The 15,537-nt window shown below is 61.1% G+C and overlaps 2 protein-coding genes across 2 annotated transcripts in view; both read right to left on the bottom strand.

Annotated features, from left to right (window-relative positions):
* Positions 1–6,304, bottom strand: part of SHMT2 (serine hydroxymethyltransferase 2) — a 33,125-nt gene extending 26,821 nt beyond the window's left edge. Inside the window, exon 1 of the mRNA XM_061479535.1 lies at positions 6,299–6,304. The gene's annotated coding sequence lies outside the window, so the exon portion shown is untranslated. The remainder of the gene's footprint in view (positions 1–6,298) is intronic.
* Positions 1–15,537, bottom strand: part of LRP1 (LDL receptor related protein 1) — a 64,855-nt gene that overhangs the window by 7,393 nt on the left and 41,925 nt on the right. Inside the window, exons 34-68 of the mRNA XM_061479539.1 lie at positions 15,365–15,493; positions 14,323–14,454; positions 13,979–14,113; positions 13,772–13,901; positions 13,378–13,504; positions 13,037–13,188; positions 12,787–12,911; positions 12,319–12,690; positions 11,085–11,274; positions 10,557–10,761; positions 10,253–10,445; positions 9,836–9,961; positions 9,621–9,749; positions 9,056–9,175; positions 8,398–8,511; positions 7,911–8,060; positions 7,532–7,666; positions 7,007–7,123; positions 6,689–6,817; positions 6,322–6,444; positions 5,834–5,974; positions 5,569–5,756; positions 5,177–5,360; positions 4,913–4,998; positions 4,704–4,823; positions 4,139–4,326; positions 3,720–3,925; positions 3,402–3,590; positions 3,162–3,310; positions 2,761–2,854; positions 2,333–2,449; positions 2,121–2,240; positions 1,462–1,584; positions 1,094–1,219; positions 883–999 (exon numbers count right to left, since the gene is read on the bottom strand). Coding sequence (XP_061335523.1) covers positions 883–999; positions 1,094–1,219; positions 1,462–1,584; positions 2,121–2,240; positions 2,333–2,449; positions 2,761–2,854; positions 3,162–3,310; positions 3,402–3,590; positions 3,720–3,925; positions 4,139–4,326; positions 4,704–4,823; positions 4,913–4,998; positions 5,177–5,360; positions 5,569–5,756; positions 5,834–5,974; positions 6,322–6,444; positions 6,689–6,817; positions 7,007–7,123; positions 7,532–7,666; positions 7,911–8,060; positions 8,398–8,511; positions 9,056–9,175; positions 9,621–9,749; positions 9,836–9,961; positions 10,253–10,445; positions 10,557–10,761; positions 11,085–11,274; positions 12,319–12,690; positions 12,787–12,911; positions 13,037–13,188; positions 13,378–13,504; positions 13,772–13,901; positions 13,979–14,113; positions 14,323–14,454; positions 15,365–15,493 — 5,181 coding nt within the window. The remainder of the gene's footprint in view (positions 1–882; positions 1,000–1,093; positions 1,220–1,461; positions 1,585–2,120; positions 2,241–2,332; positions 2,450–2,760; positions 2,855–3,161; positions 3,311–3,401; positions 3,591–3,719; positions 3,926–4,138; positions 4,327–4,703; positions 4,824–4,912; positions 4,999–5,176; positions 5,361–5,568; positions 5,757–5,833; positions 5,975–6,321; positions 6,445–6,688; positions 6,818–7,006; positions 7,124–7,531; positions 7,667–7,910; positions 8,061–8,397; positions 8,512–9,055; positions 9,176–9,620; positions 9,750–9,835; positions 9,962–10,252; positions 10,446–10,556; positions 10,762–11,084; positions 11,275–12,318; positions 12,691–12,786; positions 12,912–13,036; positions 13,189–13,377; positions 13,505–13,771; positions 13,902–13,978; positions 14,114–14,322; positions 14,455–15,364; positions 15,494–15,537) is intronic.

Here is a 15,537-nt window from a genome sequence, read left to right as displayed (position 1 = left end):
GTCTAGCAGCGCTTGCACATGGTCCCCTCCTTGCATGGCGTGGGGACAGAGCCCTCGCAGCCCAGTGGGCCAACACCAACACAGGCAGTGCCAAACCTGCCTGCAGGAGGGCAGTCTCCCACTGGGATCCTTCCCTTCCCTATTGCCCTAGGGTAGGACATGTGGGGCAGGCGGCCGCTCTGGCCGCAGAGCAGAAGCCAGCAGGACTATAGAGGAAAAGGGAGGCAGAGCAGGAAGGGTCAAGGAGGGGATGGATTTTGGAGCCAAGTGTGAGCCATGCATGGGCCCCGGTGGTGGAGGCAGCAGGGTCGGAGCCTCCCCGACTGCGGCTCCAGTGGAGGGAGATGCTGGTGCTGATGATGGATAAATCCGGCTGGGTTGTCGGGTCCCGACCCCTCTGCCCTCACCTAGAACTTATGGTCTTCATTTGTTCGAGAGGGACTGTACATGGAATTAGAAAGATTTTGGCAGGAACCTACCTCTGAGTGCCCCGTAACGACAGTGTGAAAATGGAGAAAAACATAAGATGAGGTGAAATGGCACAAACTCAACCCCACGATGTGAAAGCAACAGAAAACAGAAAGCTGCACCCTAGAGAGCTGCAGGGAGACAGCAGGACCCGGGTGGGAGCTGATGGTGGGGAGAGGGTCTGGCTCTGCCGCGGCCCCTCTGGGATGTGGCAGAGCCCATGTGGATGCTGGGGTCACCTCCTCCCTTCTACCTGCCCCACTTGTGGCAGGAGGAACCCTGGCACCAAGCATCCATCCACTGATGCTCCCCTCTAGAGCTGGGGGGCACTGGCAGGCCTTGGGGCCAGATGGGGGGCATTGAGCCACTCTCCACCAGCTCCCAGCACAGCAAAGGCTCGAAGGCAGCACATACTGCAGCTCTCCTCGTCCGAGTTGTCCCCGCAGTCGTTGTCGTAGTCACACTGCCAGCGACCCGGCACGCAGCGGTTGTTCTTGCAGCGGAACTGGTAGGGCTCACAGGTCCGTTCATCTGGGATGGGACAGGATGGGATCAGCGCTGCCCTGCCATAGGGCTCCCTGCCCACACGGTGCCCTCGGGGCTCCTCTCCCCAGCCCCTGCTCACCGCATTCCTCCTTGGGCTCGTCGGACCCATCCCCGCAGTCGTCCTCCCCATCGCACTTCCAGCGCGCTGGGATGCACCGGCCCGAGTCCTTGCAGCGGAACTCGTCCACGCCACACGTCATTTGTGCTTGGGGGGGGGGGGCAACGAGATGGCACAAGTGGGGTTAGCACCACCTTGTGCCAGCAGCCTTGCAACACAGAGGGCAAGATCCCCCCATTGCAAGCAGGGAGAAGTCAGAGAGAGGGGCAGACCAAGGCAGAATCATCCCCACCATCACCCATTGCCCACAGGGACCCGCAGCACGCAGAGGCACCGGGGAGCTCCCGGTTTCAGTGTGGACCCCCCCCATCCCCACACAGGCTTCTTACTGCAGTTGGCAGGTTCATCTGAGCCATCGACACAGTCGTTGTCCCGGTCGCACACCCAGACACGAGGGATGCAGCGCTTGGTGATGGCGCACTGGAACTGGTTGGGAGCACAGGTCACCTCCGCTGCAGCGGGGAGAAGCAGTCAGGAGAGGCAGTGGGGCACAGCCCCATAACCTCTCCCCCCCCCCCCCCCCCCACTGAGCGGGGGATGCAGATCAGAGCCATGGGATGGCTTGGGTTGGAAAAGACCTTAAAGCTCATCCATGGGCATGGGCATGGGATGCCCCTCGCTAGACCAGGTTGGCCAAGCCCCCTCCAACCTGGCCTTGAACACTGGGATGGAGCATTCACCACTTCTCTGGGCAACCCGTGCCTCCCAGTAAAGAACTGCTTCCTTACACCTAACCTGAGCTTCCCCTGTTCCAGTTTAATCCCTCAGCTGTGCAATAGGCTCAGTGCAAATCCAGTGCAAATATTGACCCTGCCGCTTCAAGGGATTTAAGGATTTCATCTCCACTAGGAAACAGAAGTGTCTGCAGGGGGACAGTGGGCAGAGGCAAGGAGAAAGCCCCTGCCCGGAGGAGACACGCATCCGACGCAGCACTGAGCTCCTCACCCCAAGCGTGCACATGCCCCATGGCTCCCAGCCCCACACTCACGGCAATCCTTCTCGTCCTCTCCATCACCGCAGTTGTCCTGCCCGTTGCAGCGGAAGATGCCGGGGATGCAGCGGTTGGTGTTGGTGCATTTGAACTGGCTGGGCAGACAGACGTGGATATCTGGGGAAAGGAGGCAGCCAGCTCAGGACCTGACCCACTGCACCTCTGCTTCCTGGGACACTGGGCTTGCGAGGAGGAGATGGGGAGCCTACCACAGTTGGCTTCATCCGAGTTGTCCTGGCAGTCGTTGTCCCCATCACAGATGAAGGCCGGGTTGGTGCAGATCCCAGTGGAGCACTGGAACTGCCCTGGCCTGCATTTGAACTCAGCTGCGGGGTGAGCAAGACGGGGTGAGACGTGTGCTCTGGTAAACCTTAACCTCCCACTTTCCCCTCTGGGTTCCTCAGCACCCAACTGGGGTGCAGTGAACTGAGAGCAGCAGTTGGCTGTTGTTATCCCCCCACCCCTGTTCCTTAAGCCCCATTAACAGGGTGACTCTGCCCTGTGCTGGAGCTGGCAGGGAGCAGCAGCACTGCCCTGAGGCCAGCTAAGCAGTGGGGCTGGGGGGGGACCAGCAGCTCTGCACAGCACACGATGCTGGAGGGCTGGCAGGAGCCCGGCCGACGCTGCGGTCACTCACGGCAGTCCTCCGGCTCATCCGAGCGGTCCCCGCAGTCGTCCTCTGTGTCGCATTTCCACCAGAAAGGGATGCACTTGTCATTCTTGCAGACAAACTGCGATGGAGAGACCCACACTGCTGAGGGCGCAGGGAGGGAGGACCCCAAAGGCTTTATCCCGCTTCCCAGGCACTCCACCCCCAGGATGCTGGGGGGAAACCTCGACCCACAGATACCCTCTGGCTCCCCTGGGCACCCCCAAACGACTGCACTCTGCGTGTGCTGGCAAGTGCCACAGGAGGGAAGTGTTGCCTGCGCCTGCAGCCACCTGATGCACAGCACCAGCGCCAGCAGAGGAGCTGGGGCCTGCTGAAAGCACAGCACAAGAGGCCAGGGCATGGCCGGGCAGGCAGGGCTCTCGTACCTGGCTGGCCGTGCAGTTGGAGACGCAGGTTTTGCCATCGCTGCCCAAATAGAAGTTGGTGGGACAAGCACATTTGTGCCCCCCGCCCGGAGAGAGGAGGCAGAGGTTGCTGCATCCAGCGTTGTTGGTCTTGCAGGGATGGTTGGGAACTGGGAGGGGGGAACAGAGACACAACCACGAGTCAGACCAAGGCAGGGGACCCTCAGCTTCGAGCCCTGGTGCGGGCGCATCTCAGCTCACCGTCAGGCTGGCGGTAGGGGTGGTAGATGTGGATGTCCATGGGGCGATGCAGGGTGCTGATCAGCAGGGTCTTGTTGGCTCCCGTGGTCTTGTGGGCCCGGTTGATGGACTTGGTCTCCCAGTCGGTCCAGTAGATGAAATCCTCAAAGAGCGTGAGGGCAAAGATGTGCGGGATGTCCTGGCTCAGCACTGCAACAAGGGGAATGGGTGGCTCAGCCTCACGCCACCCCTTCCAAGGAGCAGACCTCTCCTCCTGCTCAGAGGAGGTGGTGGAGCTGGGGACCATAGCCAGCCCTGGTGGGACCCCGGTGCTCTCACCCGTGTGCCGGTTGGAGCCATCCAGGCTGGCAAACTCTATGTAGTCCTCCCGTGCATCAGCCCAATAGATGCGGCTGTTGATGTAGTCCAGGGTGAGGCCATTGGGCCAAGTTATCTTGGTGTCAACGATGACGCTGCGGTTGGTGCCATCCATGCCGATCTTCCCGATGAGGGAGTGGTCCCCCCAGTCTGTCCAGTACAGGTAACTGGGGATGGAACAGAAGAGCGGAGGGAGACTGAGTCCAGCCCAAGCCACAGCAGTGAGTGCCCAATGGCTGAACTGATGTGATGGGTAGGGAGAAGCAGCCAAGAGCCCTAGAGGTGAGGAGGGAAGACCTCATCCCATCTCCCAACCTCCGGGACTAGGGAAGATGGAAGAAGGGCACAGAGGAGTAGGTGCAGGTCCCCCAGGCTCTCACCCATTCTGGACATCCACCACCAGTGCCCGGGGCTCACGCAGACCCGAGTTCACCAGGACAGTGCGATAGGCACCGTTGAGCTTCGACACCTCGATGGTGTCCCGACCTTTGTCGCACCAGTACAGGTTGCCTCCCACCCAGTCCACAGCCAGCCCATCGGGGTTGCTGAGCCCAGTGCGGTGAAGGACCTGTTGGGAGAAAACAGAGATGCTGGGGCTGGACAGGGAGAAGCAGATCCCACCCTGGTTCCTCGGGGGGTGACAACATGGGATCATAGAACAGTTTGGGCTGGAAAGGACCTTAAGATCATCCAGTTCCAACCCCCAGCATCCCACTTCCTGGTCCTCCCCAGTGGTCCTCCCCAGCTCCCTTTCCTCCTCCCTTCCCACCCATTGCTCTGGGGCAGCATGGAGCCCATCTCTGCTTGGGATGGGGATGCAGAACAGCCCATAGCAACCTGGGCTGATGCCCTGAGCTCAGTGATGGCCTCAGTCACTGGTGGTGTCCCTGGGGCAGGAAATTGGTGAGGACCAATGGCCCAGGCTGGGGCTGCCTCAATCCCCACCTGAACGTTGCTGCCGTTGATGTGCATGCGGCGGATCATGCTGCCCTGCGTGGTGACATCAGTCCAGTAGATCATCTGCTCCCGGTAGTCGAAATCCAGCGCCACTGCATTGTTCAGCCCCTGCGAGGAAGGGAGAAGCATTGGAAGAGCCTTTCCTGCAGCACCTACAAGCAACAGGGCCCCTCTCCAACCGCCAGCTCCTTCCGAACCTGCTTGAGCAGCGTGTAGTTGGAGCCATCCAGGTTGAGCTTCCTCAGGTAGTACCGGTTGGCAAAGATGAGGAAGGGCTCTTCATCTGCACAGGGAAGGCAGGAGATGTGTCAGGGATGTGGGTCCCACCTCGCCCCCTGCCCCACTGCTTCCCAGCTCTCTTCCGTAAGCCCAAGGCAGCAGCTTTGCCTTGTGGAGCACCGTGACCAACCCCAGCACCAGCAGCATCACCAGAAGAGCATCCCTGCCTCCTCCACTCTCACCTGTAACAGCTTTACAGCTGGTGGGGTTGTCAGGTTTGAGCTTGTAGCCCTCTATGCACAGGCACTTGTAGCTCCCCAGGGTGTTGATGCACTTCTGGCTGCAGGGGTAGGTGGTGGAGCACTCGTCGATGTCAATGCACGTCTTCCCGTCGTCCTTCAGCCGAAAGCCGGGACGGCATCTGCACTGCAGGAGGCAACCCGGAGCTGTTAGACACATCCAGGGACGTGACAGGCAGCACCACGGGACAGGCGGGCTCGGGCACAGGCAGCTTGCAGACAGCAGCCCAGGTGAGCATCCCCTGCCCAGCTGGCGCAGGACACGATGCCGTGGAGGAGGCAGGGAGCAGGAGAGCATCCCTTTGGCCGATGCTCCTGGCCTGCGGGCCCTTTACCTTGTACCCGATCTTGAGGTCCTCGCACTCCTGGGAGCAGCCGCTCAGCTTCTTGTTAAGGCACTCATTGATGAAGCAGTTGAGCTCATCGGAGCCGTCGGAGCAGTCGTTGTTGTTGTCGCACAGCAGAGCCTCGGGGATGCACTTCCCGTTCTTGCAGAGGAAGAAGGAGTCGTTGCACTTGTTCTCTGCAGTGGGGACGTGGCAGCGGTCAGCACAGGGGGAACCGGGCGGCCCCGCTCCCAGCCGTGGCCCCCAGCGGTACCTGGGCTGGTGCAACGCGGGTTCTTGGGCGCCTCATCCGAGTGGTCGTGGCAGTCGAACTCGCCGTCGCATTCCCACTGCCGGTTGCTGAGGCAGCGGCCGTTGGCGCAGCGGAACTCATGGGGACCACACGTGGGGTACTCTGTGGGACAGCAGCAGCTCAGGCGATGCGGGAGCATCCAACCCCTCTCCTCACCCCAAACCCTTTCAGGGTAATGAAGACTCCTCCAGGGTCCCATAGAATGGTTTGGGTTGGAAAGGACCTTAAGGTCATCCAGTTCTAACACCTCACACTAAGCATGAATCCAAGGCTCCGTCCAAGCTGGCCTTGAACGCTGCCAGGGATGGAGCACCCATCACTTCCTTGGGCACCCTGTGCCAGTGCCTCACCACCCTCACAGGGAAGAGCTTCTTCCTTATCTCAGGAGACCCAGTGCTGCAGGAGATACAGCCCTCGCTGTCCCCCCCCCCGGTCCCATAGGCACCCACCACACTCTGGGGACTCATCCGAGCCATCCCCGCAGTCATCGTCATGGTCGCAGACGAAGTGCTTGGGAATGCACTGGCGGTTTCCACACATGAACTCCCGCTCATCACACGTGTTGTTGTACACTGCAATGAGGCATCACTGTCAGACCCCCCCCGTCAGACCCCTCTGCTCTCCTGCCTGCCCCCCCCAGCCCTTGTCCCGTGGCTGTGAACAGCACCCGGGTGCCCTTGGCCCAGACATCCCCACGTCCAGGTGTGCCGCCACCACAGCGCTGCAGGATGAGGCATCCCATCTGCTCCCGACGGAGTGCTCTGCCTGCACTACACTCTGCTCCTCCTGCCGAGCACCAGCCCGTGGGGCACTCACAGCAGCCAGCAGCCAGGGTCTCATCAGCTCCATCCGCACAGTCCTTGTCTCCATCGCAGAGCCAGCGCTCGGGCACGCACACGTAGGTGCCCGGGCACTGGAAGGATCCCGCGCTGCACGTGGTCAGCCCTGGGGCAGGGAGAAGCAGGAAGGAAGCCGGTCACCCCCGCTGGTGAGGGGGGATACAGAACCCAGGAGGGCAGTGAGGACCACGGCACAGGAAAGCAAGGGTGGGAGAAGGGATGGGCAGAGGGAGGAATGCACAGGGATGGAGGCAGGGACTGAGGGGGGTCAGAGCAGCGGCTGGAGCAGACTCACGGCAGCGGCTGTCTTCATCGGAGCCATCCCCGCAGTCGTCTGCCCCATCACACACCCAGAGCTTGGAGATGCAGCGGTGGTTGTTGCACTCGAACTGCACGGGGTAGCAGAACTTGTCTGGGAGAGGAGAGGAAGGGTCAGAGCTACGGCAATGCAGGGGGAAGGACGCAACGGTGATGGGCACTGGAGCGGCAGGACCAGCGGGGGATTCCCTGCTCTACAGCTGGAAATGTTCCCCAGCTCCTGAGCAACGGTTGGGGTTTGTTCAGGGGGATTGGTACTAAAGCTATAAACTAAGGGAGCCAGAACTGGCCACCTTCAAAATGCCCCTGGGCACCAGTGTGTGCACTGAGCAATGCATTGGTCGCAGCCAGAAGCCCAAGCTTGTGGAATAAGACCATAGAGGGGGAAGAATCTGGAGCCTGGTCCTTGGCAAAGGGGCGTCAGAGAGGGTCCTGCCTGCCCTTTCGCATGCCTGTGCTCGCCACCCCATGCCATCACCCCCATGTCCCTTGCTCTCCCCACCCTGCCGCTCACTGCAGTGGGTCTCGTCTTCTCCGTTCTCGCAGTCATCCTCTTTGTCACAGGTCCAGGTCATGGGGATGCATCTCCCGCTTGGGCAGGCGAAGTAATTGGCTGGACACTTGGGTTTCCTCCCGCCTGGTTTGGGAAGGGAAACATCCAGAAGGGTGCTGTGGACACGTCCTGCCTCCTCCCAACCCAGAGCCACCCGACCCCAAAGGGTTCCTCCCCAAAAGCCCTCTGTGCTCCCGCACCCATCAGCACCCTCCACGCAGGACCATGGTCCCAGTGTGCCAACAAAGCACCCGCCACCCACATGGACCCCAAAGGGACATCGCCCATCGGGATGCCCCGAGCCCCCTTCTCCTCTCCCTGCACTCACCTGGGCAGTTGCGCTCGTCCGAGTAGTCTCCGCAGTCATTGGCCCCATCGCACACCCAGCTCGGGGCGTAGCACAGCGACGTGTGCTCGCACTTCTGGAACGTGGTGCCCTTCACCCCCAGCTTGAAATAGCTGCTGCAGTCGGTGGCGGCTGCAAGGGACCACACCAGGAGCCCCGTGTGATGGGTGCCCTGTGGTCCCACCACGCAGCATCAGCCCAAGCCTGCATCCAACAGCCCTTCCCTTCCCAAGAGCCGCACCGAGCATCAGCCCTATGAGCTGCTGGGACCACGTTAAGCACTTCTGATGGGCTATGGGGTGGTGAGGGGATAGCACGGCATGGAAGGATGCAGTGATGTGCTGATGGGACAGGAGGCAGGGCCCTTCTCCCTCATGCCAAGGACTGAAACACGGTGCAGGGACCCAGAGGGCAGGAGCAGCTCCATCAAGGCAGAGCTGGGAGCAAGGGGCAGAGCTGGGGCACTCACTGCAGTTCATTTCATCCGAAGCATCCTCGCAGTCAATGAACTGATTGCAGCGGCTCGAGTTCCCGATGCAGGTCCCGTCCCGGCAGCGGAACTCGGTGGCAGCACAGCTGGTTTCTGTAAGGGGGAAGCCCCACAGGGGATGAGGCTGGGGGGGGGGGGACACACCCAGCAGCCCCCATACACCCAATGCCCAGAGCAGGCTATGGGGCACCTGATCCTGTACCCCCATCTCTGGTGTCCCTTCTGGCTGAGACCTGCGGTCTCCCCAGCTCAGCACACTCTGCCTGGAGCTGGGTGAGCTCAGGGAATCTCCTGCTCTTGGTTCTGAACCAAGCAGCCCTGCAGGGATGCTCGGGGGAGCGTGGGAGCCGTGAGGAGCATCGCTCTGTGCTCCTCCTGCCGACTGCTCCTCCCAGGTGCTGCGCTCTGGGTGCTGCACGGCAATGCTCAGGAGCTCTTCCTCCCGAGCTGTCAGGGACTGATCTGACAAAGCGCAAGCAGCATGAGCAGGATTTAAACCTTGGACTCGCCACGAAGCCCTGGCTCTGCTCTGATCCTGTCAAGCTCAAGGTAACCCTTTCCCGAAGCTGCTGTCCCCGTCCCAGGCAGCTGACAGAGCCCTGGCAAGGGCTGGCCAGGAGCCAGGCAGCATCCTTACTGTTACAGGGCACTTCATCCGAGTTGTCCCCGCAGTCATCCACGCCATTGCACCAGTAGCGGCTGGCGATGCAGCGTCCGTTCATGCAGTGCAGGTAACCCTTCTTGCACTTGCGGCTGCCTGCGAGGGGGGACGAGGAGGAGGAGGTGAGGGTGAGGCTGCCTCAGCTCCTCAGGGACTCTTCCAGCAGGAAGCAGCAGCAGGCAGGATCAGCAGACGGGCTCCCTGTGCCGGCAGCATCCCCTGCTTAACCCTGTGCCAGTGGCATCGCATTGCAGGGCGAAGCATCGCCTTTGCCCAGCTGAGACCTCTCCAGGTCAGGGTTAGACAAGGGATGCTGCAGCCCCACTGGGTCAGCTCAAGGTGTTCCACTCTCCATCCTGCCCCGCCAAACTGGCAACAGTCTGGAGCACTTAAAGCCTGGATGGACCCATCTCTGGGAGGGCAAAAGGGACACAAGAAGACACCCAGGATCCCAGTCTCCCTTTGCCAGCCAGAGCTGGGTGCCTGCACGTGCTGGGGGCGCATGTGTGTGTGATCAAAGCAGCAAGAGGAGGAACCTTACTGCAGTAGGACTGCTTCTCATCTGACTTGTCCTTGCAGTGCACGACGCCATCGCAGGTCCGGCTGAAGTCAATGCAGTCGCCGTTCCCACACTCGAACTCGTCGTGCACGTTGCAGGTGGAATTCAGGGCTGGAAGGGACACGGGGGGAGCGTCAGGGACCGGCCTCTCCTGCCCTTCCCGTCCCCAGCAGCTCCCGCTTCCACGTCCCCACCACCTTTGCAGGTGAGGTCCTCCTGCAGGACGCGCTCCCCACGGCAGGAGCAGTTGACGTGGCCCTTGGGAGTGAGCAGGCAGAGGTCCTGGCAGCCGCCGTTGTTCACCCTGCACAGGGACAGCTCACCTAGGACAGAGGGGGAGCGCTCACACCAGGGACAGAACCAGTGGCCCCTTCCCTTTCTCCTCCCCAGGCAATTCAGGGGGCCCTAGGGGGATGCACAGGGTCGGGGCACCCAGTCCTGCAAGGAGGATGCCCTGGGAAGAGCACAAACAGGGAACCCCCCAGCCTGCACAGGGTTTGGAGATGGAAATGCCTTGGCGGTGAGGGTCTTGAAGGGGCAATGGCAGGATGGTGGGATGGGCTCTCCCTCCCCTGGCACTGCCTGGGATGGGGCAGGGATCTCCGCATCCTTACAGCTGTCCGTGTCGTTGGCCACGGCAATGATGCCCATGGGCTGCTGGGGGATGTCAACCCGCAGGAGCTTCATGTCCGTGCCCACGTACTTGTTGGCTCGCTGCACGGCCCTGCGCACCCAGTCCGTCCAGAAGATGTAATCCCCATAGACAGCCAGGCCAAAGGGGTGCACGGGCTCTGATTTCAGGATCACCTGCGGGACATGGACAGGCCATGAGCACAAGGGACGTCAAACCAAAGGCAGCCTGTCCCTGTGTGTCCCCTGTGCCCGTGGACGTCGCCCCAGCCCCATCCCCGCACTCACGTGGCGGTGGGAGCCGTCGTATTCACATCGCTCGATTTTGTCCAGTGTGGCATCAGAGAAGTAGATCTTCTCAGCCTTGTGGTCAATGGCCAGCCCATTGGGTGTCCGTATGTCCTGGTCAATGATGATGAGGACGTTGGCACCAGAAAGGGTGGCACGCATGATGCTGGGGTGCTGCTCATTCCAGTTGGTCCAGAACATCAGGCTGCAAGGGGTGAGACACGCAATGGCTTTACAACCCCAACTCTCTGCCATGCCCCTCTGCTATGCGGCTTCCAGGGACTTTAGGGTGGATGGGATGTTGTGGGGTGGGAAAGGGACAAATGAGGCCATTGCAGCCAGCTGGGAAGCGTGGTACCCCATGGAACCAGCCAGGCAGGGAAGGGGATGGGACTTTGGGATGCTGAATGATTGTGTGAGGACCTTTCCTCCATGGGTCCAACACTCTCTGTGTTGGGAGCCGGTGCTTCCACCCCAGGGGAGGGGTGTCCTGGATGCTGGCCCTACGGACCACGCACGGACACTCACTTCTGGCACTCATCCAGCACGAAGGCCCGGGGGTGATCGTCCCCTGACATGGTGATCACCGTCTCCCTCTCGAAGGCGCCCAAGCGGCTCTGGTCCACGGTGTGGCGGGTGATGGTGGAGGTGGTGTAGCTCGTCCAGTACAGCGTGTCCCAGCCGCGGTGGTAGGCCAGCCCCTCCACCGAGCCCACGTCTGCAAGGGGGGGGTACAGGCCAGGGGCACATCAGCCACTGATGGCCATGACACCCATGGGCATCTTCTTTGGCAGCCTTCTAATGACATCCCCCTCAGAGGCTCTGGCTGCTTTAACACCACCTGATTGGGCTGGTGTCTGTGCTAAGGGGTGAGATGGGACCCCCTCATCTCACTGGGGAGCCTCCTGGGCTTTACCAAGCCAGCAATGACACTTCCTTAAGGGAAGGCTGAGCAATGTTCGCCAGTGACAAAACAAGGGCTTGAACTCGTGCTCTGACCATCAGCCCTGCACTGGCCAGTCCTGGTCCTCCTGTCCCCCACAGCATCTGCACTGGGAAGGGGAAGGTTCTCCCTCTGCCAAGGGAGAGCTGAGAGCCAGAGGCACGACGTGACGAGACAAAGACTTGTGGCCAACCAGGGATCCTTCTCTCCAGCTCCCAGGCCAGGAGCTTGAACTGCTCACCCATCCTTCCCCGCTAACGACCAGCAAAAGGCTTGATGAACCATGTGTGAGAGCTGGGCCCTGCCCTCCTGATCTCGGCGACAGCAGCCAGCCCGAGTACCAAATGCAAACACCCGCATTAGCGAGCACATCCATAACCCTTGCTGGACATGCTCCCCAGTGGCAGAGCAGCAGACGCGGGCTCTCCAGCTGCTGCAGGAGCCGATGCCACCATCTGAGTGCAGACAGAGCCTGGAGGTGAGCACGGGGCAAGGTTGGCTCAGGCTCAACGGCTCTGCCTTGGAAGTCAACGGAGCAGCTCCCAGGTTTGCTGCAGTGCCTTGCTCCTAGAGCAGCGCCTGCCCACGTGCGCGCCTCAGCCTCGTGATCCGCTCTGCGTGCCAGAACAAGCTCTGCGAGGCTGCGTCCTCCAGCACCGGCTCCAGGAGGGAGCTCGCAGCTGAACCCTTCCCATCCACCACTCCAAACGCCTCCCAGACACCGAAACACGTCCATTTGGGGGGAGGAAAGGGGGAGTTCAGGATGGGGGAGAGCACAAAGGAGGGCTGAGAGGGCTCCAAGAGCCCTGCGACACTCACTCTCCACAATGGTCTTGCGCCCGGTGCCGTCGTCGTTGATCTGCTGGATGTTGCCGAAGTGGATGTCGCTGTAGAAGATGCGGTTGCTGCCCTTGGAGCCGTAGCGGTAGTCAAAGGCCAAGGCGATGACGTTCTTCATGTGCTCGGCGTCCTCGAAGGGCTTGATGGGCGCGTTGAGGTTGTTCTCGTCTGACAGGTGGATGCTCTTGAGGATGGTGCGCTCCGAGTACAGCAGGTATCCGTCGTAGTCCCGGCAGCTCACCCCGTCCTCAGACAGCATGCCATGGGCACAGGCACACGTCCTCTGCCCATTGCCCCGGAAGAGGCAGAGCTGCTGGCAGCCCCCATTGTTCTGAGCACAGATGTTGGTGCCTGCGCAGGAAAAGGGGGGTTGTTGGAGGCTCTGCGTAGGATGCTCCCTGCTCCCCCATTCCCAGAGGAAGCTGACCCCCCTGCTCCCACACGCACCCTTCTGCCTGGCCCGGTTGAAGACTTTGATGTCCTTGAGCTGCACGCCGATCCCCGTCCGCAGGGACACCGACTCGGTGGCGTTGTCCTTGTTGCCTCTTTTGATGGAGCCATTCGCATGAGTCCTAAAGAAAGGATGGAGCCACTGAGAGACCGACACGGGGCCAAGCCCAGCAGCACCCTGTGGCGGGACCCAGAGCACCCACCTTCCGAGGCAACCCAACACCACCGCATCCCTTGGACCCCGTACCTATCGCTCCAGTAGATGTACTCCTCAAAGACCGACACGGAGAACATGTCCATGTTGTTGCTGGACAGAACAACCTCTCGGTTTTCACCCGTCTCCAGGTCAATCCGTTCTATCTTGTCTGTCCGGGCATCGCACCAGTAAAGCTTTCCATCCTGAGGTGATGAGAAAGCAGCTGGATCAGCAACGGAGCAGTGCATTGGGGAGGCACAAAGGAACCCTCTGCATCTCCCACCACAGAGTTCCTTTGGAACAACCCTCCCTGAACTGGAGAGGAGCCCCCATGGCCCTGGCAAAGCCGTGTCCCACCAGCACGGCTTTAGGGACCTCTGGGCACACAGTACCTCGTAGTCGACGGATATCCCGTTGGGCCAACTGATGCTGACGTTAACCAGCACCATCCTCTCGGTGCCATCCAGGCGAGAGCGCTCAATGCGGGGGTATTGCCCCCACTCCGTCCAGAACAGGTACCTGCAGGGGACAGCACGGATGTGACCAAGGCTGGCCAGAAACAGCATCCTCCGACCTTCAGGACAAACGCTGCTCCCCCTCATCCCTCCACACCAGATCCCTGCTGCTCTGCCAGGATCCCACGTGCTTGCAGGGAAAGGAGCGCTGCATTCAGCTGGATGCAGCCCAGAAAGCAGGCACAGACCTCCCACGTCCTCCATCCTTCCCTGCATCCAAACAGCTCCCCTCTCCCTGTGAACAGCCAAAGCTGGAGCTGCAGCATCTCACCCCTTCTCTGGATGGACCGTGATGGCCCGCGGCTTGTCCAGCCCCTGTGAGATGACCACGTAGCGGAAGGACCCGTTCAGCCTGGCCACCTCGATCACATCGAAGCCCTGGTCGGTCCAGTAGATGTTTCCTGCAGAGAGGGGATGGTGAACGCCACCCTGAGCCCTGCTCCCATCCATTCCGCCCCGCTCCAGAGCCCCATCTCACCGGCGATCCAGTCCACAGCGATGCCCTCCACGCGGCCAATGCCGTTGGTGACCACGTCCTCCCGCCACGTCTGGTCCCGCTTGGCCCTGCTAATGGTGCTCAGACCCATGTCCACCCAGTAAATGGTGTCGTTCTCTGCCAGGCAGGAGAGTGGGTGTCAGTGACCACCTCTGGGTCACTCCAAATGCAGCACAGACCCCAAAGCCCCAGTGTGAGGACCTGAATCCCTCCCTCACCCGAAGCTGCTGAGGGGATGCTGTAGGACAGAGGAAGATCTGGGGATGGTCCCCTCATACTCCCCAGCCTCTCCAGCCCCACTGTCCCGCTCCCAGCCCCTGTGTCACCTGCATGGAAGTCGATCCCCACGGCCAAGGAGGTTCCTGACACAGGCACGAGAGCATCCGACTTGTCATTGGGGTCCAGGGGAATGCCTCGGATCCCCTCATGGACCGAATACAGGAGGAAGGAGCCAACACCTGTGACACAGATGGCAGGGGGTGATGCTCACACGGGCAGCACTGTGGTTTCTCAAGGAGGGAGGGATGGCCCTGCACGATGGGGACTGATGAGGATGAGCATAAGGAGGAAAAGAGTGGCTTTGACTGCCACGCTGGGCAGGGGGAGGGATGGCAAACCCTATGGAAAGAGGGCAGGGAACAGAGTCTGGGATGAGGTTGCGGATGGCTGGGGCAGGAACACAATGAACAGCCTCAAAGCCCTTCCCTGCCCAGCTCTGCAATGGGGCCGTGTCCTGCACCCCCTGGATGCTGCAAGGCCCCCCCTGTTCAAGGGGTTCTGACCCCCGCAGGACCCAAGGGAGGCACGAGCCAAGCCTCTGTGCAGAGCGCTGCTGGCAAAGGCTCTGCGCCGCATCTGGGTCAGGGCAGCGCTTGTTATTCAGTCCCTGGCCTGACCCAGATGGTGCAGCAGCTCTGCCAGCACCCTCCAAAACACCAAGAACATTCTGCACACAAACAGCCTTTGAGAGGCCCTGGCAGCGACCAGGCTCTTCCCTCCCAAGGGAGATGATGGCGAAGCCGGCAGGGAATGGGGATCTGCAGAGCAAACGCCTTCTCCCAGCCCCATTCCCAGAGACCCAAACAGGGAAGTTTAGCTTGGATATAAGGAAGTTCTTTACTGTGAGGGTGCTGGGACACTGGAATGGGCTGCCCAGGGAAGCTGTGAATGCTCCATCCCTGGCAGTGCTCAAGGCCAGGTTGGACAGAGCCTTGGGTGACCTGGTCGAGGGTGGTCCTCTCGGTTGGAGCTGGATGATCCTTTCCAACCCAAACCATTCCACGGCTCTATGATTCCATGGCTGCACAGCACCATGCGGCACAGCAGAGCTGCGGCATGCAGCGGGCATGGGGGGGTGTCTGTGCTCACCTTCACAGGACTGCTGCCCGCTCTTCAGGCTGTAGCCCGCAGTGCACATGCAGGAGCGGGAGGTCTCGGAAGTGGGGAGGCAGAGCTGGGAGCAGTCCCCGTTGTTTTGGCTGCAGGGATTGGTTCCAGCTGCCGTGGGGAGAGAAGGGGTTGAGGATGGGCTCAGACAACCA

Source organism: Pezoporus flaviventris, unplaced genomic scaffold, assembly GCF_033815535.1.
Source record: "Pezoporus flaviventris isolate CSIRO_AGI_PZ_B2104156 unplaced genomic scaffold, CSIRO_AGI_Pfla_v1 ptg000152l, whole genome shotgun sequence".
Lineage (NCBI taxonomy): Eukaryota > Metazoa > Chordata > Aves > Psittaciformes > Psittacidae > Pezoporus > Pezoporus flaviventris.
The sequence above is the reverse complement of the archived record's forward strand: the minus strand, read 5'-3'. Positions and strand labels throughout refer to the sequence as shown.